The sequence below is a fragment of the Chiloscyllium plagiosum genome, chromosome 17 (genome assembly GCF_004010195.1).
Source record: "Chiloscyllium plagiosum isolate BGI_BamShark_2017 chromosome 17, ASM401019v2, whole genome shotgun sequence".
NCBI classification, from domain to species: Eukaryota; Metazoa; Chordata; class Chondrichthyes; order Orectolobiformes; family Hemiscylliidae; genus Chiloscyllium; species Chiloscyllium plagiosum.
Window position 1 is genome coordinate 43,044,161 of NC_057726.1, and position 25,143 is coordinate 43,069,303.

The 25,143-nt window shown below is 37.2% G+C and overlaps 1 protein-coding gene across 1 annotated transcript in view; it reads left to right on the forward strand.

Annotated features, from left to right (window-relative positions):
- The window catches only part of cylda (cylindromatosis (turban tumor syndrome), a), a 65,739-nt gene extending 40,936 nt beyond the window's left edge, over positions 1 to 24,803 (forward strand). The window contains exons 10-17 of the mRNA XM_043706967.1: positions 1,320 to 1,442; positions 1,861 to 1,952; positions 4,644 to 4,710; positions 11,750 to 11,882; positions 12,710 to 12,818; positions 15,477 to 15,595; positions 19,177 to 19,393; positions 21,545 to 24,803. Of these exons, the coding sequence (XP_043562902.1) occupies positions 1,320 to 1,442; positions 1,861 to 1,952; positions 4,644 to 4,710; positions 11,750 to 11,882; positions 12,710 to 12,818; positions 15,477 to 15,595; positions 19,177 to 19,393; positions 21,545 to 21,729 (1,045 nt within the window). The 3' untranslated portion in view covers positions 21,730 to 24,803. The remainder of the gene's footprint in view (positions 1 to 1,319; positions 1,443 to 1,860; positions 1,953 to 4,643; positions 4,711 to 11,749; positions 11,883 to 12,709; positions 12,819 to 15,476; positions 15,596 to 19,176; positions 19,394 to 21,544) is intronic.
- Positions 24,804 to 25,143: the final 340 nt, after the last annotated feature.

Genomic DNA, 25,143 nt, shown 5'->3' on the forward strand with positions numbered 1-25,143 from the left:
AGCAGTACTCTGTTATGAAATCAAATTATTACTTTAAAATTTAAAAATACATTTCTTTATCGAAGTCAGTGATTTCACTATCTCACCTTATACTTTTTTGTTTCTGCTAATAAAGAATTTGCATTAACTTTTTTTGCTAATCTTCATTGTTATGTCTCTTGCTCATTTACTCTCAATCACGTTTTTATCTGTCATTTTCATGGTAATCCTTACGACAATTTTGTAACTCAGCAGTCCTCGTACTTATTACTCATTTTTTTGACAATATCATAACTCACTTATTTCTTGGATTTCTTTTGACCATTTTTCAATTGGACATTAGTCCCATTGAGTTTTATTCTTTAAGGGAATGAATTTTTGTTGCCAATTAGGATTTTTTTAATTGCCATTTCAAATCATAACATTATCTAGGTTTAGACTGTAATTGCACCAAATTACTTTCAGTTATCATTTAGTGGTCACGAAGTGCCAAAGCTGATTTTACCTGAAGGTATTAATGTGAGGGGTTGCGTTTTGGTAAGACAAACAAGGGCAGGACTTTGTTAATGGTAGGACCCTGGGGAGAGTATTTGAACAGTGACCCAGGCGTTCTGGTACAATTGCGTTGCTGGTAGACTGTGATAAAAAATGCTTTTAACAAGCTTGCCTTCATTGTTCAGATCTTTGAGTATAGGAATTAGGACATCATGTTACAGTTGTACATGATGTTGATGAGGCCACCTTTGGACTAATGTGTTTAGTTCTGGTCGCCCTGCTATAGGAAGGATGTTATTAAATTGGAGAGTTGACAGAAAACATTTATAAGATGCTTATAGACTGGAAGGTTTGAGCAATAAAGATATGCTGGGACTTTTTTCACTGGAGTGTAAAAGTTGCCATTGGGAAGGGGATTTCAAAACTAGAGGGCATATGATTATGGTGAGAGGAAAAAAATTGAAAAGGGACCTGAGGGGCAACTTTTTCCCACACCGGGTGGTTTGTATATGGAACAGGCTGCCAGAGGAGGTAGTAAAGACAGGTATAGTTACAACATTTAAAAGCCATTTAAACAGGTACACAAATCGGAAAGGTTTGAAGGAATTTTGGTTAAATGCAAGTAAATGGAGCTAGTTTAGTTTGGGAAACTTGGTTGGCATGGATGAGTTGGCCTAAAGGGTCTGTTTTCAGCTGCATGGCTATTAAATTAGCTTTTCTCACTGCACAATGCTACATCAAAATAGACTGTTGTAGTGGATTCTTCAACATACTATTAATGTCTCCGACTAATATTTAGAAAATAAATCTTCCTTGTCATTAATAGTTTAACATTTTCTCCACAGCATGTTTGCTTTTAGCTCTGTGTTGGACACAGTATTGCTTAGGCCAAAAGAAAAAGATGACGTTGAATTTTATACTGAAACCCAAGATTTGTTGCGAACAGAAATAGTTAATCCTTTGAGAAAGTAAGTATAATACATTTCATGTAATTAATGATTTAAACTCATAACTATAACAACACTTTTTACATTTCATTATTTTTATTCATTTTTATATTTTACTCTAGAAATAAGAGAGCTAAAACAGTAAAGCAAAATCCTGCATTGATATAGAATTTAAGTTTTTAAAGATTGTTGACTTTGGATTGTTTTGTATGATCTGGTGTACTTGTCTTGATATGGGATTGTTGTTGATATTTTGAATGGGACAACCAATTATACATTACTGCATTATTGAAAATTGTGTGAGCGAAGTTGCATATATTTGGATTAATTGAATAAAACCACTCTTTTTGTTTCTTTTGAGGCTACATTTTATTTGTTGCAATGTGTGCTGCTGTCCTTAGTCGCTACTGAAAAATTATCCCTTTTTGTTCTGTTTTAGTCATGGGTATGTATGTGCTACTAAAATAATGAAACTTCGAAGAATTCTTGAAAAGGTTGAGGCAGCTTCAGGATTTACTTCAGAAGAGAAAGGTGACTTTTTTTGTTTGTATTTTAACATTTTATAGGTCCCTGAAACAATTTATTCGTTATACCCATTGATTGCACAATGCCTAATACAGTTCTTGTATTATTTTTTTCTATTTATAGGCCGTATTAACCTTGCTAAAATAAATGTGCCACTTCAGTTTTTAATTATGAAAAGAGATTCCTGTTGAAAGTATTGATAGAATTCTATTACTAAATCTTCAATGTTAAGTAGATAAATGGTCTTGAGTAGATAGTTGGTCTTTGATTGATACATTATATGCTTTCAAGCTTTACAGACTGGGAGGTCAGTTTCTGGCATTCAGTGGCCCTCTTGATAATGTTAACTGGCTCATACTTGAGGAACTAGCAAACCAATGTAGATTGCATGTAGATTGTCATCGACTCCCCACCTTGCTGGCCGTTTGGGAAACCAGCAGCTAACATTCATGTAGCTGGTACCAACCCGTTAGATAGAGGGATTGAAATGATAGGACATGTGCAGTATTTTTTAAAAAAAACTCCTAACTGACCCAATAGTGGATGTCCTGGTTTCAGCCTCCCTCAAACACATAGACAGTGGATTATGCTCAACCTAATCCACACAGGGGTTGGACAGTGTGACCACCTGTGCCTTCAATGAGTGATTTCTGGCCAAAACCTACAGACGGTAGAATATATCACATCAAACAGTCCACTAGATTCTGTTGCCGAGACACCTAATTTCTCCACTTCAGGGAATGTAGATGAATAGTAAAATGGAAATGTTTCCTGTAATGCAAGGATAATATCAAAATAAAAGCTATAGTTTTATTTTAGAAATGACAATCATTGGTACAGATTTGATGGGTTAAACAGGCTGATTTTATGCTACAGCCTTTTTGGATTCTACAAGCACCTTCCCTTTAGAAATGAAGCTGCATATGGATAAACTCAATGTCTCAAATAGTTGGTTAAGGGCATTATTGCTTTGTGGAAAAGAAATATTATTTGAATAATTTAATAGAGTTCTTTTGAGGATGTAGCAAGCAAGTTCAATAAAGGGGATCAATAGAATTAGTGAATTTGGATTTCCGAATGGCATGTGAGAGGTTCTTAAGGTCAGAGTTCATTGTGTTGGGACTGACATTTAGCAGAGGTAGAGGAATGGTGAACATGTAATGGAGAATTAGAATAAATGGCCATTTTCAAGTTGACAGGTTAGCTAGTGGAGTGCAACATGGATCAACTATTTAGATATATTTTAATAATTTGAATGAGGGACTGATTGCATTGCAGAATCATTTGCTCATGATAGGAATCCAAACTGTAACGAGGATACAAAATATCTGAATAGGAATATAGATGGATTAAGTGAATAAGTTTTTAAAAAACATTGGTAGTTGGAGTATAATGTGGGCAAGTGTGAGTTGCTCACTGTTAAAGAATAGAAAACCAACATAAAAAAGAGAAGACTGCAGAATTCCGTCATGCAGAGGAATTTGGGTGTCCTTGTAAATAAATCACAAGTTTGAGCATGAAATTAAATAGGAAGGTTGACTTTATTGCAAAGGAAATTTAATTTAAAAGTAGTGAAGTATTCCTCAATATGGAATACTACATACAGTTTTGGCCTCCTTTTTTAAGGAGGGATATACTTGCATTGAACGGGTTCACTTGACTGATTCCTGGGATGAAGGTATTGTCTAATGATGAAATGTTGGCCAGGTTGGGCCTATACTCATTGCAGTTTAGAAGAACCACAAGTGATCTTTAAACAGGTAAGAATCTGAGGAAATGTAAACACTCATGGTGAATCTAGAATTTTAAAATTTTAAATCTAGAGTTTTAAAAATAATGATTCTCCCATTTAAGTCAAAGATGAAAAGTTTTTTCTATCAGGGTAGTTAGACATTGAAAGTCTTTTTTTTTAGAAAAGAGTAGCGGTTGTGCCATCACGTATATTCAAGGCTGAGCTAAGGAGTTAAAGTTTATGGGAGACAGGCAGTAAAGTGGCACAAGCCAATCTGTCTTTTTTTTTGAATGGTAGAGCAGGCTCCATGAGCCAAATGTTCTACTGCTATTCTGATGTAAACTGTTGGAGAACATTTTAAAAATCAGATAATGGTTCTGGAATTGAATGTTCTTATCTTCGAAATTACTTCCTGTCTGTGATACTCATTCACAATTATATTTCAACATGTTTTCAACTAAGTTTGTTGCCAGTGTGTAGTGCTTCTGGAGCATGTGTTGCATCAATCTCATTGACGTATTGCAATCATTATACTAAAATTTTAAATTTTGTTTTATTCTGTGGACTTGTTCAAAAAGAGTTGTTGGAAACATTCAAATTTGAATAATTTCCATCTGAGACTAGATTTAAATCTGAAACCAAAGACCTAGAAGTCTATAGACTACTGCACCCAGCCTAGTAGGGATCCATATTAATTTATGTCTAGTGGTGGTTTCAGGTGATGGCCAAGTATATTTCAAGTGCTGATTGTTATGAAATGCCTGATTTAAATGTACTTGTATAGTGTAGCTCTGGGTGTTTACTAAATTTCTGTTTTACTTCTCGAACATTTGTCTAACATCTTTTGTTCATATTTTAAACTTGGAAAGCATTTTAATAAATGCAGAAAATGTTCGATAATGCCAATAAGGTCTTTGGGTATTCATATTTGCTTGTCTACTTAACAACCATTTCTAATTTTATAGATCCAGAAGAATTTCTCAACATATTGTTTCATCACATATTAAAGGTAGAACCTTTATTGAAAATCAGGTAAACTTACCTTTGTCACCACTAACTGAAGACTTGTAGTGCAAATGCTGCTGAAGACGTAGTTTGTACTTACTCACAATTTAAAGTGTTTGGGGTGGAAAAAAAATTGTTTTAATGAAAATAGAATGCAAAACCCCAGAAACTTACAAGTGGCTAATACAATAGCTTTGTAGTTGAAAGCGAAAGTCAAAGCATGTTGTCTTGCACTCATCAGGATTGGGATGCAAGAAATCAAACTTTGAATGGGATCACCAATTCATCCAACACGAGAAGAGAATTCTAATTGTTTGAGCCATTGTTGTCATGGCAATGAAGCTGGATCTGTTAATTGTCAATGTGAGCTCGCTGACGAATCTCAGCCCAGACCGATAAACTTTGGTTAGAGTACTGCTATGGAAAGTGGACTAGTAGTCCCCATACCCTTTCTCATTAAAAAAAAGTATAATATATGCACATGTTTAGCTTATACAGAATGGGGTCTTGTCTATGACTATATATAGATTCTCGGACACTTAAGATCACTTGTAAGATTTGTAGTATATTTTAAGTTGGTTTTGGGTGTAATTCTTAACGCTGAACTATTTAATAAATTTGTCCAGTGGCAGAATTAATTGACTGCTGGACACTGTTCTATATTTTGCAATCATAAGTTGAATGAGCATCTTAGCATAATGCAGCGAGTCAAAGGGATGAATACTGGAATCCTGACCAGAGAGTACCTGTCTGGTCTGATCTTAATCAGTGAAATTTGACTGTTAACAGACTGAGTGCATGCATTTGCTGAGTAAGAATGTGTCTAAATCTTTAATTTGTGCAAACCTCTACAAGCCTAACTTAACTTTCAACCTGAGCTTGAGAAACTTGTCAGAAATAACTGTGCTAAATTTTAATAAGGGTAACTTCTTACTCCTTAAGAGGAGTTGAGGAACAAAGGATTGACATATTGAGGAAGAAAGACTTTGGGAAAGGGATAAACTGACCATTGTTAACCAAGGAAGTTATGAATAATATCACATTTTGGAAAAAAAACTTAGAATGCAGCAAAGATCAGTGGTAAATCAGAGATTTGGGAACGTTTTAGAAGCCAACAAAAGATTATCAAAACAAGACTAAAGATGGAGAAGATAAACTATGCAGGCAAACCAGTAAAAAAGCACAGTAACAGCTTCTTTAACTTTTCTAAAATTAAATTTAATTTAGAGAGGGGTCAGATGAGCATAGGTCCCGGCAGGGTTTGGAGGGATATGGGCCGAGTGCTGGCAGGTGGGACTAGATTGGGTTGGAATATCTGGACAGGTTGTACCGAAGGGTCTGTTTCCATGCTGTACATCTGACTCTACGTAGGACTTGGAAATGGCGAATGAGTTGAAGTTGCAGCAGTCTTCGTGATGGGCATTTCAAAAATACTAAATAATCAAATGACTTGAGTAGGAGAGAAAATGAACACAATAGCTATAACCAGAGGAAAAAGTATGAGTGAAGATAACTGGGTAAAGGCAATAAGTCCCCTTGCCCTGATGGGTTGCACCAGAGGATTTTTAAATAAGCAACTACAGTGATGGTGGCTGGACTGGTCGGTTTCTTCCAAGAATCTTTATTTTCTCAATGTCCCAGAGGATAGGAAAACTGTTTGTTAATGTAAGACCCTTGTTCACGAAGGGAGGCAACTAAAAGCAGGTTAATATATGCTGTCTGTCATTGGGAAAATGGAATCTGTTCTAAAGAATGCATAGTTACAAATATGTAATATAATCAGGCAGAGTCAGCATGGCTTAGTGAAGGGGAAATCATGCCCAACACACTACTGTTGTCTGTGGAGACAGAGAGCAGGATAGATAAAGGGAGATCAGTAGATGTAATATGTCTTGCTTTCCCAAAAAATTCAGTAAGATACTACATGTAATTCTATTTAATAAAAGCCCACAGTGTTTGGGGTCATACTAGCATGTATTGAGGATTGGCTAAGTGATGGAGTTGGGATAAAAATGACATTTTCAGGATGGCAACCTAATGTAACTGAAGAAGTGCCGTGTGTGTGTGTGTGAAAAAACAACATTGGTGACAGACGTGAATGTATTATTGCAAAGCATACAAATAACACAAATTAGATGAGCAGGCAAGTAGAGAAGCTGGCATAAAAAAATCTACAGAGGATATTCTGTAGACAGCTTTAAACTTTGCAGGTGTAATATATTGTGGGGAAATATGAGGGTATGCGCTTTAGCAGGAGGAATAGAAGAATGAATATGATTTAAATAGGGGAATACTGCAGAAAGTTGTGGCATGGAGGCATTGAAGATCTTCATGCATGAATCAAAAAGCTAGCATCCAAGTTCAGTGGATAATAGGGAAGGCAAATGGATTGTTGGGCCTTTATTTCAAAGGGAATAGAGTATAAAAATACAAAGGTCTTGCTAAAGCTACACAAAGCACAAGTCAAGCCACAACAAGAATACTGTGCATAGCTTTGTTCCCCTTACCTAAGAAAAGACATAGTGACATTGGAGGCAGTCAGAGAAGATTCACTAAGGGGGGAAAACTGGTCAGAGTCATACCTAGTAAAGAGGAAGATGGTTGTGGTTGTTGGAGGTCAATCATCTCTGTTGTAGAACATTTCCACAGGAGTTCCTCAAGGTCCTCCTGACTCTTCAGTCAGGAGTCAGAGATGTACTGCACAGAAACAGACCCTTCACCCCAACTCATCCAAGCCAACCAGATATCCCAACCCAATCTAGTCCTACCTGCCCATATCCCTCCAAACCCTTCCTATTCATTTACCAATCCAGATGCCTTTTAAATGTTGCAATTGTACTAGCCTCCACCACTTCCTCTGGCAATTCGTGCTGGATTTGAAGGAATTAAATGGCAAGCTGATGTTCGAAGTATGCAGGGTAGTTGCATCATGATGTTGCATAATAATTTGATAACCATGCTTCAGTTTTGAGCTCAACACTCCAGTAATTTTGTTAAGCGATGGAGAAGACCTGCCATCAGCATTATTTAAAGGAATTATCAACTACATGAAGCTTGGTTATTTTTAGTTCATTTTTAATAACTGTTGGTAAGATTTAAAATATCATCTGATGCTCTCTGTAGTTGCTTCCAAGTCTCATATTATCCTGACTTGGCACATATCACTGTTGTGGCCAGTCAGAGTCTTGAAATTCTATACTTACTACAGTGACTATCCCATCAGTAGAAGGACTGCAGAAATTCACTAACATCCTACAACATTGTTTTTGCTCATTCCTACCCAGAAACAAAATGAAACTTTGTCAGTGTTTCCCATATCCTGAAAAAACTCCACTTTCAGATGAGGCAGTACCTATGAACCAATTATTGTGTTACGCTTTATTGCCGTTTTGATTTTAAAACCTACTACCAGATCCTATTTGTTTTACCTTTTTGATTAACACATGACATTGGGAAGATGTTCACTATAAAATTACAATGGGACGAAAACATTTGGATTTCTTCACCATTGTCTTTTGTGTCTTGCAATAAGGCCCCATTCTACCTTGTGCAAGAAAGCAGAGTTAACATTTCTTCAGAATTGCTTGTATCTAGGAAAACGTTGATTTTATATATGCTGAAGAGGGATGGGAGGAGTAAATGATAGGTGGTGATGAAACTCAGATGGAGAACAACAATTGGACAGACAGAAATGGGTAGCTGTCTTTGGGACCATTAATAGCTGACCATGGGATGACAAAGCCAGGTGTGTGGGGGTTGGAGTAAGGAGAATGGGAGAGGTGCTCAGGCTCTAAAATGATTGATCTCTGTATTGAGTTCTGAAGGCTGCACTGTTCCCAAGTGAAAAATGCGATGCTGTTCTTCCAACTTGCACTGATCTTCACTCGAGACCGAGCTGTTGGCCAGGGAACAAGGCATGTTGAAGTGGCAGGCACAGGAAGCTCAGTGGGGTGGCACAGTGGCTCAGTGGTTAGCATTGCTGCCTGACAGCGCCAGGGACCTGGGTTCAATTCCAGCCTTGACAACTGTGTGTGGAGTTTGCCCATTCTCCTTGTGTCTGCATGGGTTTCTTCCAGGTGTTCTGGTTTCCTCCCACAGTCCAAAGATGTGCAGGTTGGAGTGGATTGGCTATGCTAAATTGTCCATAGTGTTCAGGGATGTGTAGGTTAGGCGCATTAGTCAGGGGTAAATATAGGGTAGGGGAATGGGTCTAAATGGGTTACTCTTTGGAGGGTTGAAGGGCCTTTTTCCACACTGTAGGAATTCTAAAAATGTTTTGCAGTCGTGCAATCCCTTCACCTATCCATCTCCCATCAGAATGGACGCCAGGATCTCTGATTCTTCTTGAAAAAAGACCAGAAAGTCCCCATTCACCACCACCCTCCTCCGCCAGGCCAAGCTTGTCCTTTTTTGAGCAACTTCTCCATTAATTCCTCTATCTCTCTTCACATCAAAGGTATGGCGATGGGTATCCTCAGTGGCCCCATTTAAGCTTGTCTTTTTGTGGGTATGTGGAACTTGTTTCTCTGCTACTCAGGAACCCCAGCCACAACTCTTTCTACATTATTTCAATGACATCAGTGCCTCACTTGCCCGCAGTTGGAGAAATTTATCAATTTCATTTCCAATTTCTACCCCACACTCGCCTTCACCAGGTCTATCTGACTCCTTCCCTTCCCTTCCCTTCTCTTCCTTGACATTCCTTTTCCATTTCTAGGGATAGGCTGGTTACCAGTATCCACTACAAACCTACTGATGCTCGCGGTTACCTTGATTACACGTTCTCATACCCTGCTTCCTCTAAAGACTGCATTCCATTCTTTGTTTCTCCAGCTCTGTCACTTCTTTTCCGATGATGCCAGGTTCTCCAATGAGAGCCTCTAAAATGTCACCATTTTCCTCGACCGAGGATTCCCCAACACCATGGTTGACACAACTACGATAGGGTCCCCTGGTCTTCACTTACTATCCCACCAGCATCCATATCTAAACGATCATTAGTTACGTTTGCACCACCTCCAATAGGAACCTACCACCAGATGCACACTTCTCATCTTGGTCCACTCCTCCTCCACCCCAAACTCCCTCGCACCTTCCCACACATTGGAGAAGGTGTAATCCATGCCTGTTTACTTCATCTCTTTACTTCCTATCCAAGGCACCAGACAGACTTTCCAGATGAAGCAACAATATACCTGCACTTCATTCAATCTAGTCCACTATACTTGCTGCTCGCAATGTGGCCTTTTCTGCACTAAAGAGATGAAACACAAACGAGGCGACCGTTTTGTGGCACACCTACATTCTGTCTGCAAAAATGACCCTGAACTTCCTGTTACCTGCAATTTCAACAGACTACCCCGTTCCCTGGCTAATATCTGTTTCAAGCTTGCTGCAGTGTTCCAGCAAAGCTCGGCACAAGCTTGAAGAATCTCATTTTCCACTTGGGAACACCATAGCCTCGGGATTCAATATCAAGCCAGTAATTTTAGGACTGAGCACTTCCTATCATGTCCCTGTCCGAACCCTCACATATCAGGATTTGTCATCAGTGGTTGCTAACACAACCGTCCTAATAATGGTCCCAGTTAACAGCTATTGATTTCCCAGGATGACCTTTACCCATTCCTTCATCTGTCCAACTGTTATTCTCTTTTCTCTGGACTCCATCTCCACCTATCGTTTACTTCTCTCCTCCCTTGCACTGTCTCGCCCCCATCCTCTGTGTGTGTGTGTGTTTTCTCATTGCTATAATGAGTTCTGAGAAAGCATCACTTGACCCGGAACATTAACTCTGCTTTCTCTGCACAGGTGCTGAGTTTTCCCAGAAATTTCTGATTTTGTTTCTGACTTTCAGCATCCACAGTTCTTTTGGTTCTTTAAAGTAATGGGATATTTAGCTGAGGTTGCCTTCCTGGTAAGAATTATCTCAGAGGTATCTTGATATGTTTGGACAGGTTGATTTTTTTTTTTCTTTTTTTTTTAAAAAGAGCTGAGTGCTTAGTCCCAACCCCCCTCCAGCTACATTCTTGCTGGGATGTCTTTGGAAGGAAGCACATGGTGTCCACTAGCACCTTCAAAGCTTTGAAAGATATTTGGGAACCTGCTGGAGCTGGAGTGCGTCATTCCAAACCCGTCATCGGCACAGTGCCTGCATTTTGACTTAGTTTCCTATTCTTTTATTTTGTTTCACTGCCCCTGATGGGAAGTGTGTGTAATTTGATCTTTTTTAAAATCTCAAACAAAAAGAGCTGGTACATTTCTTTGGTTATGTCTATGCCTGGGTGTCTGTGAAGAGTGGGCACATGGTGTCCATTGGTAGCCTTGAAACTTTTAGGGATAGGTGGGTGCTGCAGAGGTTGGTGTACATCATGTCCCTATTCAATACTGTTGTGATTCTGTTCTCTATCTTCCTTTCCCTTCTCTGGTTTTTAGATTTTGTTTTTTTGCTTATAGTCACACTGCCCCGGTGTATATTATTAGCTGTTTTGTTAATTTGTTATTTAGGTGATTGGGTGAATTTTATAAAAAGAAGGCCTAAATTTTTCCTGAGTGGTCAGGTGGCTTCTGGATTGGGGAAAAAAAATTCCCAAAGACAAAGGTGAAACTGGCATTTGAGCAAAAACTATAGATTTACAATAAACTCATTGTAAATCTCTGAATATCTTTTACTGCTTAATTCAACATACAGATATCAATAATACATAACAAAGAAATGTGGATTCTGTAAATCTGAAGCAAAAACAGTTTTTCCAGTAATTTCTAAGCACATCGGGCAGCATCTATGGAGAGTAAGCAGAATTAATAATTCGGGTACAGATATTAAGAAGGGTCACTGGATCTGAAATGATCACTTTGCTTTCTCTTCACAGGTGATGTCAGACCTGCTGAGTTTCTCCAGCAGTTTTTTTTGGATACAGATATTAATCTGGTAAACAGTAAGAACAAGGAATTGGATTGACATGGTTTGCATTTCTTAATTCCAAATTCACTGACTACACCATCAGGTGGGCAAATTCTACACTTGGGTAGAATTCATCTCTTTTTTGCATTTATTTCAACACAGATCAGCTGGACAAAAAGTACAAGATTGTTTCTTTTACCAAATATTCATGGATAAAAATGAAAATGTTGGTGTACCAACAATTCAACAGTTACTGGAATGGTCCTTTATTACCAGTGACCTTAAATTTGCTGAGGTATGGAATACTTAAATGAATATCTCAGAACAGCATGACAAAGTTTATTTTAATTTTGAAATTGTGGAAGTTAATAAAATGTTCATCCTCTGAGTACACTGTCCAGCTTTGCTTAGTTTTGGTAGTGTGTTGGGATTTTTTTATTTATGTAGTCAGGTTTAAGATCTCCTTGAACTCACTTGTCTTTTATCAGACCAGGAGGGGCCTAAACTAACACTGATACTGATTTTTAATTTGCTTGTAAAATGTATGAAATTCATGTCACTGTCACATGCACTGACAAAAGGGTGGCATACAATCAACTGGAATTTGAATTTAATCCTAGTGAATTCAGCAAAGATAATATGGGGAATTGGCATTGTCATCAAAGGTCACGTATAATGTCATAGGAGTTTTAAACAGGTAATGCTCACCTTGGAGGACAAAGTTTTCTTTAAATTTTTGATTCTAAATAAATAGTGTTAGGGTTAGGATTATTTCTTTTAAAAGTAATCCTCAAGCATCCTGAGAGTTGGGGGAAAATTGCATTGAACATTTACCTCTCTGAATTAGTTTTTTTTTATTGTCAAGTAAAATCAAAAGTTTTATTTTTACCAAAAGTGTATCAAAGAAAGTAGTATTAATTAATGAATGGATATTGAACTGAAGAAATTGGAAGTATTTAGAGAACCTGGATAGCTGAGCTCTTTGCAACATATGATCTACAATACATTAATTTTAATTTGCATACTGTAAAGCTTTGAATGTTTTGAGCATGTAGCTCATTTTAGATTATTTGTTAAATTCAAATAATCAAAATCCCTACAATTGTCCACTTTTTCTTAAAGGCACCTTCATGTCTAATAATTCAAATGCCTCGATTTGGAAAAGATTTCAAGTTGTTCAATAAGATATTTCCATCTTTGGAATTGGATATCACAGATTTATTAGAAGACAGTAAGTAACATTTTTAGTGTACTTCTATGTACTTTTAGGACTATTTGCATCTTTCAGTGTTACTATGAGAAACCTAGCAAGAGAAAGAAGACTGGCCCATTCACTACTTCCTTAATAAAATCTAGGTCTGTCTACTCTGCTCTTGTTTTGTTTTTGTTATTCCCTGTGTTGTTTCTCTCAAAAGCCAGTAAGCCTTTTGAAATAGATCATGTCAATGTAATTTGCTAAAATTTCAATAGTTTTTAAGCTATGAACAAACATAACTAATAAAGCATTTTTAATTGGAGGAGTTATTATGCTTAAACTTATCTATTTTGTTCTGAAAAATACTTGGTTGCTTGATATCGCCATTCCAAGGAGGGAACTGGTACACTCCTGACCTTGGGGCTGTGGCATTGTTTCTTGGCTGTATGTTGTTATCCTCATTGAATAGTTTGTTTTATCATTTTAAATACTTTTATTATTGTTACTGTTATTTTAAATTGTTCACTTAAATTGAATAGCCTTGAGTGCCACTTGATTACCTTGGTGCAAAGTTTGCAAGCTGCTTGAATGTTGTGTATCTCCACAAAATCTAGTATCAGGAATCAGCTTTCATATTCTATTGATAATCCTTGTATGTCCATTTTATTGTGAGGTGTCTGGATTATTGCTCGAATGTTGAATAATTTTCGTTGGGTAGCTCAACCACACCATAGAAAATGTACAATTTCTTGTGCTATTTCTGGTTTTTGTCTCATCAAACTATTGGGTACAGGACAAATTATCCTGTGTGTCTGCAACCTACATTTTTATTTGGACTAATGACAATTTGCCATAGTTACTTTTGAACTTTTCATTTCACATAGGTTCTAATCTTCCTGAGCAACAAATTTTTAAGAACTTTTGAATTGACTTCATTACTTAACACCATTGATTTACAATAACTCTGAGATACTGAGTCCTTGCCTGTCGTAGTTTTTTGCTTGTGACTCTGGCTGTGGATGGGCTTGTATCTATGAATGGTGTCTGACCGGTTTTAAGATTATACTGATTAAACTTTGAATATAGACAGTGTTTATAGATTGGCAAAGCTAAGAATTTTTCGGTAATTGCTCGTTTTGTCTGTAATATAGCTAGCAGCCACTTGAGGGAGTACCACATCGCAAGAAGCCCGGGAAGTGCAGTACAGACTCCTTTTTGAAAGAGGATGTTTTTCAAAAGAAAATTCCTAAACTTGGAATCATTTCGGGTGCTTACCCACTAGCTTCCGAATTCTTCTCACTTTCCTATTTTGTCACCTTTTAAAGAATCTGATGGTCAATTTCTGCCATTGGTTACTTTCTTCATATCCTGCTACCATTCAAAGTCGATACGTTGTCAACATCCCCGTCATGCTAATGTATTGATTTGATTTTTTTCCAAAGAATTTTGTACTTTCAATATTACATATTGTGGCTTTTTGACATCTATTAGGATTTTAAAATAAAAAAGGCTTTCTCCAAAGTCCTCATCCCTCAAATACCACCATCACTGTTGCAATAACTTCCCTGAAAGGGTAATATTGCAAGTCTGACATTGCATGTACAAAGTTGGCTACCGAGGTATCCATCATTAGTATTTTGAGAGAACTAATGTCATATTCACAACCATGTCATTGAGTTATGACATATGTTTTCTGCTGAAGCAGTAGTTTTGTTACAGTACTAGAATATTTCCTTTTTGAATTTTTCGAAAAAATTTACTGAAGCAGAAGTAAACTTTTTACTCATAAGAATATGGTGTTGACAGTGATTGGTATGCCTCTAAAGTTGGTCTTCTTTATCTGTAAACCTAGGTTACTGGTAGGCTATTCTATAAAACAGCTAGCACTTTGTGTGCCTTTTGTGGGCTCGCAAGGCCCTCGATATTTTAGAAAGCTTGTGATAGCAGAAAACTATTGAAACAATGCAGTATTAAATTTAAAATACCAAAGCACCTGCAACATTAATCTCTAGTGAAGTAGAAAATACTGAGTAAATAGTCTAGAGTCAGAAGAATGAAAGATGCTTATGGGGGTGTGAGATTGAGAAGATTTCTCAAATAGAATGAAAAGTTTGCTTGCCGTAGCTTTAATCTGGCAGGTTAATGGAATTGGTACCAGAATTGGTGCCAGTTACTTGTACAAGGCAGAGGACTGATCTTAATTTTGTGTTAAAGTGAAAAAAGTTGTGACTTGAAGTCACCATTTGCTTTCGTTATGCATGTCCTTCAGTGACTTTAATCACCCCCACCCAAGCTCTTGTACACTGAAAAATGTTTTAATGTTTTTGCATCAGTCCAGGTGAAGGTGGTTCACTTAGCAAACTGCATTAATCTAGACTTGACAACTGGATTGTATCATTCAGTAATGTGTCTTGGATATTTAGTAATTGTCATCTTGAGAGGGTATTTATATTATTTTCTCACTTTGTATGAATAAGTTGCTAGTGCAGTGTGTATGGTCAGGGGTTGGGCTAATCACTTATTCAAAAACTTGGAAGAATTTGTTAGAGACAGATAATTTTTTCAGAGTATCTGTTGCTCATGACAAATAGTTTTGAAGTGTGATGAAAAATTCATACTCTTATTTATTAAGAGTAGTTTATTAATAAACAGTTGAAAGTACAACTAGTTGACAATTTTGTCTTTATATTTTAGCACCCAGAGATTGCCGGATCTGTGGAGGTCTTGCACTTTATGAATGCAAAGAATGTTATGAAGATATTGATATAACTGCTGGAAAAATCAAGCAGTTCTGCAAAGCTTGTACTACTCAAGTAGGTATTTTTCTTAGTGGATTATAGAAATCATCCAAGATGAGAGGCTCTATATTGACCAAAATCTGTTATCAATTATATATTCACTTACCACTTGAAAAATTGGCTATGATTTGTTCAGGCTAAGAATATTCTTCATAGAAATTGCAAGACAAAAAGGCCAAGATACATGTTGATCACATCTTAAAATTTTGACCGTTCAAACCATGATGATGAAAAGCTTTGGGATTCGTGATTCGAATGTCAGCTGTTCCTTCAAGCTTACTATTGCACTTACCACTTGTTTTTCTGAAATTCTTCATATATTGTACTACTAAATGTGATTTTCGGGGACAAATCCAATTTTTCATTTGAAACCATGCTAACTGCTAACACCTCCCTAGGGAACCTGCTCCATAGATTGACCACTTGTTCATTTAAATATTTCTCTATGGATTATTTCTGAATTCACCTTCCTTTGAGTACAGTCTTTGGTATAGGAATTATTACATCTTTTATATATATATTATGTTTGCATATTTAGTTTAAGGAGTACACTGTACAAAATTTGCCAATACATAAAGTAACTGTTGGGATAATAGACTTCAAGACATAAACAGACATAGTAGATAGACAACGCAAATGTGATTTTAGGCAGATGACTGAGTTCGTATATTTTGAGAGAAGCAGTATATTTTGGCAAGCTGCAATTGCACATAGATCTGGCATGCATATTCAAAAATATTTGAAGATTGTGTTTTTAAAAATATGTCTATGTATTGAAATATGCATTCAAGTTTACTATTTTATTCGTGGGTAATAGATAAACCTACAAGTTGAGTGGTTAAGAAAACCTATCAGATATGTTACTTCACAAATACAAAAGTAAGAAAGTCATGTTAAATCTTTTAATCTTAAACTAGACATTGTATAATTCTAGGCACACTGCTTTAAGGATGTCGAGACTTCGATGAGGTAACAGAGGATGGGCTATTCAAATAATATCTGAAATAAAGAACTTGAGCGATGTGGTGATATTTGAGAAGCAAGAGTTGTTATCCTTAGAACAAAGAAAAATAAGGCGTGACATAATAGAGAGAGAACTTTGTGGTGTTTTGACAGAGCGAGTAGGGAGAAACTGTTCCCTCTGACAAGTTTCTGTAACCATATGTCATAAATTGAGAGGAATTGACAAAAGAACTAGAAGGGAAATTTTTAAAAATGTTAACAAAAATTTAAGAGCCAAAATACTTTAAAGGATGATGCGTCAGACCCTATGGGACTTGCACAAGACAATTGAATATATACTTGAAGCTGACTAATTTGCAGAATTATGAAGACAAAAAGCTCAGGATTGGAACAAAGATTGTACAGCTTTTAAAAAGCCAGAACAGGCTAACTTGGCCAGATGTCTGCTACTTCCCATGCTGCAAGATTCTGAATCTAACTGATTTCTGCAGATTGTTTGTAAAACGGTGAAATTTCAATTCTCTTATTTACAGTGATGTAACTTGGAATTATTTTGAACATTATTCTCTGCATTGTTATTTTAAATGCAAACTAAATTTGATTTAGTACCATTATTTAATGAACATTTGTTGAGTATCCAGATACGGGGAAGTTATATTTATTATAGATAACTGGATAGTTTTTCTAAATCTACAATAGTTACACTTAGCTGAGCAAGGATATTGGCTTATTAGTATTCAATGAATGTCTCCACAATGGTATGCTGGAGTCTTCAGTGAATGTTTCTTTGTTTCAGGATGATATTGGGTTGACTACAATTAGACTGTGAATTTACATTACTAATTTGAGTCTTCTAGATTAGATTAGATTCCCTACAGTGTGGAAACAACAGGCCCTTCGGCGCAACCAGTCCACACCAACCCTCAGTAACCCACCACACCCATTTCCCTCTGACTAATACACCTAACACTATGGACAATTTAACATGGCCAATTCACCTGACCTGCACATCTTTGGACTGTGGGAGGAAACCGGAGCACCCTGAGGAAGCCCACGCAGACACTGGGAGAATATGCACACTCCACACACAGCTTTGTTAGAAAGTGGCAATGTGTGTTTAGAATTTTTCAATCTAGTAGATGAAGTAATTCCATGTATGTAAGGACTTCTATCAGCTGCAATTGTGAGAACACCATGCCAATGAGAACACTCTTGCCCCTTATGCTCCTGTCGATGGTTTGTGGTTGTTGTGCTTGCTCCTTTTGCTGTTGATTTGAAAAGAGTTAAGTTAATTTTTAAAAGCACCTTTTTTTTTAATATATATATATATATATATATATATATTTTTTATATATATTATATATAAAACCCTTCGAGACACTTGCTCATAGTGAATGAAAAGAAACTGGTCAAGGCAGTTGGAGATGCTATGAGAGCTAGGTTGTGTAGCACTGTAATTCAGTTAGCTGCACTGTCCAATATAAAGAAAGGAAAATGATTTTACTCTGTGTGGTTAAGATTTGGACTGCATTACCTGGAGTGTGATGATGGTGGATTTTATCATGGCTTTAAAAAGCAAATTGGATAATTATCTGAAGTAAAAAAAATTGCAAGAGTCCAAGGAAAAGATGGGAAAAATGGACACAGGCACAATTAGTATAAGGGTCACTCTCTGTGACTCTATTCGAGAATTTCTTTTGGCATTTATTGCTGAAGGAATACAGTATAAAAGTAGGGAAGTATGGCTGCAACTCTAAGGCATTAGTGACATGGGCATAATTTTGATTCCCTTATTTGAGGAGAGATGTAGTTGTAATGGAGACAGTTGGGTGGAGTTTCACCAGATTGATTCCACACATGAGGGGTTTGTGTTATGAAAACAGAGCAGTTTAGGTCAATACTTTCTGAAACTTAGAAGAATGAAAGATCTTTAGTATCTTCTATACCTCAATAAGGATTGTCAAATTAGGCATAGAAATGATGTTTCCTTATGTGGGGAAATCTAGAATGAGAGGTCATAGTTTTATGATAAGGGACAGCAGATTTAAAACAGATGAGGCGGAATTACTGCTCTCAAAGGATCAGTAATCTGTGGAATTCACTAATCCAGAATTCAGTGGATGCCGAGACATTGAGTTAATTTAAGGAGGAGATTGACCAATTTTTTAATTAATAATTGGTTGAAGGGTTATGGAGCGTGAAACTGAGGACTAGATGAGATCAGCTATGATCATAATAAATGGCGGAGCAGGCTGAAGAGGCTGAATTGCCTACTCCTTTCTTCTATTTTTATATTTGAAAGTACTAACCTAACAACAATTTAACAATGAGTAGAAAATTGTCATCGAAATTTGACTGATTCACTTTGGGGAGGGAAACATATCTAGTTTGGGCTATAATGGATTCAGTCTGTCACACCAATGTGATTTGTCTTTTAATTCCTCTCTGAAGTGGCCTGGCAGTCCACACAGCTTTCCTTAAGAAAAGAAAAATGGGCATTAAGTCTAGCCTTAGCAGCATTTGCATGAGTTTAGAAAAAGTTGAGTATTTGAACTGTAGGCTATTCATATCTGTACCTTGCAGAAGCTTGAAATAGTGGCTTCAGTTTGCATTGATGCAGTTCTCTGTTCCAGGTACATCTCCATCCTAAGAGGCAAGGACATGAACAGAGAAAAGTGTCTCTACCAGAACAGATGGCTGACTATGCCTGGAGGCAGTGTTGTGTACCCAGACAGAAGATGAAACTGTTTGCTGTGCTCTGCATAGAGACTAGTCACTATGTGGCTTTTGTCAAATATGGCCCAGATGACTCAGCCTGGTTGTTTTTTGACAGCATGGCTGATCGGGACGGTACAGTGAAATTTTCATGACTTGTATTTCCTTTGTCTCTTTAATCTTTTGTACTGCTTGTGTGTTGTCAGTCAAACCAGGATTTGTGCCCAGAGGTTTTCTGCGTAGCAAACTGTATTTGGGCAAATTAACACAAGTTTTATTTGCGTTAAGTAGAATCTACAAATGAGTTTCATTGTTCTATTATTGTATGTTGCCTCTTTAGTTGTATTACTTATTTTTTATATTGCATGGGAAACTTAGATACACTGAAGAAGAGTGTTAACTACTAAACATCAGTAGTTGACGATTCTTTATCACCATAAACAATCTGAACAAGCTGAATGACATTCTGGTATGCACTGGTTAACAAAAAGCTATGGCATTCAGTATGTTAGCAGCCAATCTATCTCTAAGACAATACTGTAAATATACCAAGAATGTGCATTTTATCACAGCAATTGAAACTCTGGATGTATCTGCCTTGTATTGTTCATGCATCTGCTATTACACAAATCCAAGGTAGCGGATTGGAAAAGCAAATTTCTGTTTGATTCAAATTACAGTTGCAAAATGTTTTATTTCAGGGAACGTTAGAAGGAATTCAAATGCATTTAACATGGCATTTGTTATCTGCACTTCGAATCTAGAATCCCTACAGGCCCTTTGGCCCGACAAGTCCATACCGACCCCCCAAAGAGTAACCCATCCAGACCCATTCCTTTACTCTATTATCCTATATATACCCCTGACTAATGCACCTAACCTACACATCCCTGAATATTATGGGCAATTTAGCTTGGCCAGTCCACCTAATCTGTACATCTTTGGATTGTGGGAGGAAACTGGAGCACCAGCAGGGAACCCATGCGGACACTGGGAGAATGTGCAAACTCCACACACAGTCTCTTGAGGTTGGAATCAAACCCGGTGCTGTAAGGCAGCTGTGCTAACCACTGTGCCACCGTGCCGCCCCCACTTGTGTAGGCATGTGGACAATTTGTGATTTTTGGGAAATGAGGTTGACTCCCACTTTTGGCTTAAGAATTACATTGTAGTTCATAATTTCTTTTTAAGAGGATGCACTTGTATTGAACTGTGTGAAAATCTTTTGAAGTTTCAAAACTTCACAGGCAATGAATTATTTCTGAAACTCGTTGTGATACAGTGAAATGTGACATCAAATTTGTACATAGCAAGATCCTCCAGTCAGTAATGAGATAAATAACTCTAACCATTTGTAGCATTGGCTGAGGGATCACTTTTGGCAGCATTTCAGTAGAGCTCCATTTCTATTCCTTTACATTTACATTAGAGAGAAAAGATAGGGTCTTTGTTTAACATTGCATCCAAAAGATGGTGTCTCCTGTGTTTCCCTGAAGGAGTGATGTAGCGTTGTAATGCAAACTAAATTGTATTCAAAGAGATGAGGGTTGATAGTCATTGGACCAGTCAACTGCCAGCTTAAAACCCCATCTAGTTCAATAATGACCTTTTGGGAAGGAAGTCTGCTATCTTTATCTGGGTTGGCCTGCAAGTGACTCTAGAATAAAGAAAATGTGAAATAGCCTAAAAAGTGACTCGGTTCTGGATAATTAACAAAAATACTGGAAATAGCTGGAAAGCTTTTGAACATCACCAGATAATGATATTTTAAATGAAGACCTATAAATTCAGGTTTTTTTTCTTGTCTTTTCATCTGACTTTATAAGTTAGCAATCAATTCAAGGTTTACATGGATGTTGGCATGTCAGGAACTGATATTCTGCAAATATCATTCTGGCATAACTTAAAAAAGAATGTTGCAACCAACCTCTTTCTCTTTCGTTAAATTCATAGCTACATGTACAATTAGAATGATAGCATTGTTAAAAACTGGAATTGTTGTCTGAGGGCTTAGCCTAACTTGTCTGTAAATCAGTGTGATCTTTTAACTGCTTCCAAATATATAATCTGGTAGATTTTTTCACATTTACCAATTAGGTATCTTGGATGCAGTGGGGAATTTTAAGATAAATTCATTTGAATGGTTTTCATTTTTAGAAATTCTCGCTCTAAAATTGTTTCTGGAAATGTTATTGCATACTCTGCACATTTGTGGTGTGACAACGTATACAAAAAGCCATTAGAACTATAATTGTAGTTTGACTAACTTTGGTTTTCCTTTTGTAGGTGGGCAGAATGGCTACAACATCCCTCAGGTGACTCAATGTCCTGAAATAGGAGAATATTTAAAAATGTCACCAGAGGAACTACATGGTTTGGATCCTAAAAGTATCCAAGGCTTTGCACGAAGACTGCTGTGCGATGCATACATGTGCATGTACCAGAGCCCAATAATGAGTTTGTACAAATAGACTGTGTAAACTCTCTGGTCCTTGAAGAGGCAACCTTGAGTAATTTATTACATTTCAAAGAATGTCTGATTACATTAAATAAAGTGAAAGTATTGCTGTAACACGTTTTGCACTGTAGAATATGTCTAGTATTTCTTAAGTGTTTGCTAATTGACTGACAGGTGTGCATTTTTTAAAAATTCATCCTGGAACAGACTTTTTTATGTGTAAACGATTAATTTTTCTTCATTTAACTTCGAAAATGTGAAGGTACTGATTTGTTCTTTCATCCTATACCTTTATAGCTTTAATTGGTTTATCATTACAGACTGATTTATTTATCATCCTGTGCATCATTGGAGTAGAATTAACCAATTGCAATGTGCACATTCCTAACTCATGCTAACTATTTGACACATGTTGCTCATTGGCATTCCTGTGTTCCAAAGATTGTGATTTTTATTGTCAGCCCCCACCTGTTGGTACTATTTTACATGGGTCCTAGCTGTTGCCAGTAGATCTTGATTAATGTATTTCTTGATGTTTTCCATTTTGTTATGAACTTGTGAGCCATTATATATTTTTGTGGACCTATGAATATTACTGCAGTTTTCTGGTAATTCCCAGGAATGTTAATTACACTGACATAGAGCTTTGTCTTTGAAAGTTCATAATTTCATGATTTGAGCCTTGAAGGAGAAATACTTGTCAAGAGAAACAGGGGCACAACAGCACTGAATTAAATATTTTTTAGTATTTGTGTTTTTTTGTCTGTATCGTGCTGTTGGGTTGTGATAAGGCCTGACCAGTCAGATCCTTGTATCTGGTAATACAGATAAAATGTTGTGATGAGAAAGGTATTCTGGATCTTCAAATTGATCATCACAATGTGTACTGTAGGGGAAGCAAAGCTATCCATGTTTATTCTTACACACTGAAATCTTCTCTTTCTGAAGGAGACAATGATCAAAGGGAAATTACTACTTTAAAGTAGTAAGGAAAATACAATTGTGTAAAACATGCAGAACCTTTTCCTGCAACCAGTTAACAAACTGTATTAGCATTTGCCCCTTCCTTTTCCACAGGATGTCATTTGTCATAGCATGGACTTGAAGCAAAAAAATCAGGTTTATCCTGATAGACCATTGCACAATTAGGTTTGAAAATCTAATTGTATACATTCTCAGCTACATTGTAAAGTACAGTGTTATATGCATGGAGTCTCTATCATATTAAAAGATCTTCAATTTGGTTGTGGATAAGCATGTATAATTATATTTTATCAGAATTTTGTGCATTGATCTAGTACTTAAAAAGAAATAACTGGCATCAGTAAATTACCATAGTACTAATATTATCTGGTACCAATATGGAGCACCCGATGCAAGTTGTTTATGTGAAACATTAACTGTTTTTCTCTCCGAGATTGGTAGATGTGTAGGTCATTTTCTTTTATTTTATCTAAAGAACCTTTTAAGTTTATTGTGTTTTTTTTAAGTTATGGGTTCACATCCATGGGCTTCATAACTGGAGTTGCAATAATTCTTGATTTAGTTATAAAATCAGTTTCTTTGCAGTCAGCACATCAGAAAAGATAATGATGGATACTATTTGTTTCTGCTTCGAGGAGAATTGACAGGAGTTGTTTCTTTAGTTTGCATTTTGTCAAACAAGATAATTGCACTCTTAATTTGATTGAGGTTCTGATTCAGCATTGTCTTTTGTGAGTTGAGCTGTTTAAAGCACAGTTTTTAAAATGAATGTATCAGTTATGAAGAAGGGAGAACATGACCAGGCTCAGGTCAGGACCAGATTTTCCCTATGGACTTCACTCATTAACTCTCTCTCAAACTGTGTCTTTCACTTACAGTCCCTTTTTAGGATTGAAGATGACTAATTTCCATTTCAGTTCAATGGGTTCTGAGATGGCTGATCTTTCACCGTGGTCAGCAGACTCTGCTACATGTGTGGCAGGCGATTGTTGGAAAGGTTGGGTAGAAGGGTCATTTGGAGATATGTGCATTACCTCCTGTGACTTTGCACATTTCAAATGAACATCCTATGTGTTTGATGTCTTCCTAAATGAGCTTTCTCTGTTTTAGTTGGTCACAATCCAGGGTCTTCCATGAGTCCTACAAGCCTTGATCAAATTGATCACACCATCCAACCAGATCAGAGCAAATTAACAGGAGTTCAACAATGATCAATGTAGGAGATGCAAATGTACTGGGAATCAGCTCAGCTTCCTAACATTGACTCATTTATTCCCTCTGTGATGCTTCACAGCTCCTTCTGTGTACTGTTTTTTTTTACATTTGTTGTTTTGAACAAATCCAGTTTCTTTTCATTTTACATTCTCTAAACATCAGTGTTCAAACTAGTTTGCCATGGAAATTGGGTGTGTGGCGATAGGGTTAGGGTCAGCACATTGTCCTTTCACACTAAAATCTCCGACCTGTTTCTGATCGGTCTTATCAGACCCACAACCACCAAACTGTTCACAAATTGGCAACCTCGCTCATGAGGCACATGTTAAATGAATTGATACTAGTTAGGGGAAATGGAACTCTACCAGTCCAATAAAGAGTGGCTTGCACAGTTTGAGACAAAATAAAAAGCTTTTTCCTGAAGGAGGTGCCTCCTATTGAAACTGGGGGATAAAAAGATAAAATGTTTCATTACAATCATGAAAAAAAATACAAACAAAAACAAAGAGCAAAGAGAGTGACCTACTTTGTTTTCTTTGTAGAAGCACCACACTTCCTGGGGCACAGTTTAGTCTGTCATTGTGAAGTAATCTTTTCGCAGTAACTCAAGTGACAGCCTAATTGGAACCAGGTCCCAGTCTTAACGGTTCTATGAGAAATCTTGGAGAAACTTTCTCTCATCACTTGGCCTTGACACTGATGTGTAATTCCAGTGTTGTGCCAATCTGCATTTAAAAAAAGTGATCTCATAGGCACTTTATAAATTGATGGGTTGTTTTGAGACTGTGTGCAGGGTGCTCTGCATGAATGATTCCAGTAGGAGAAAGTGAGGACTGCAGATGCTGGAGATCAGAGCTTAATGTGTTGCTGGAAAAGCACAACAGGTCAGGCAGCATCAAAGGAACAGGAGAATTGACGTTTCGGGCATAAGCCCTTCTTCAGGAATGAGGAGGGTGTGCCAAGCAGGCCAAGATAAAAGGTAGGGAGGAGGGACTTGGGGGAGGGGCATTGGGAATACGATAGGTGGAGGTTAAGGTGAGGGTGATAGGCCGGAGAGGGGGTGGGGTCGGAGAGGTCGGGAAGAAGATTGCAGGTCAGGAAGACGGTGCTGAGTCTGCGGGTTGGGACTGAGAAAAGGTGGGGGGAGGGGAAATGAGAAAGCTGGAGAAATCTGCATTCATCCCTTGTGGTTGGAGGGTTCCTATGCGGAAGATGAGTCAGTCAGTAT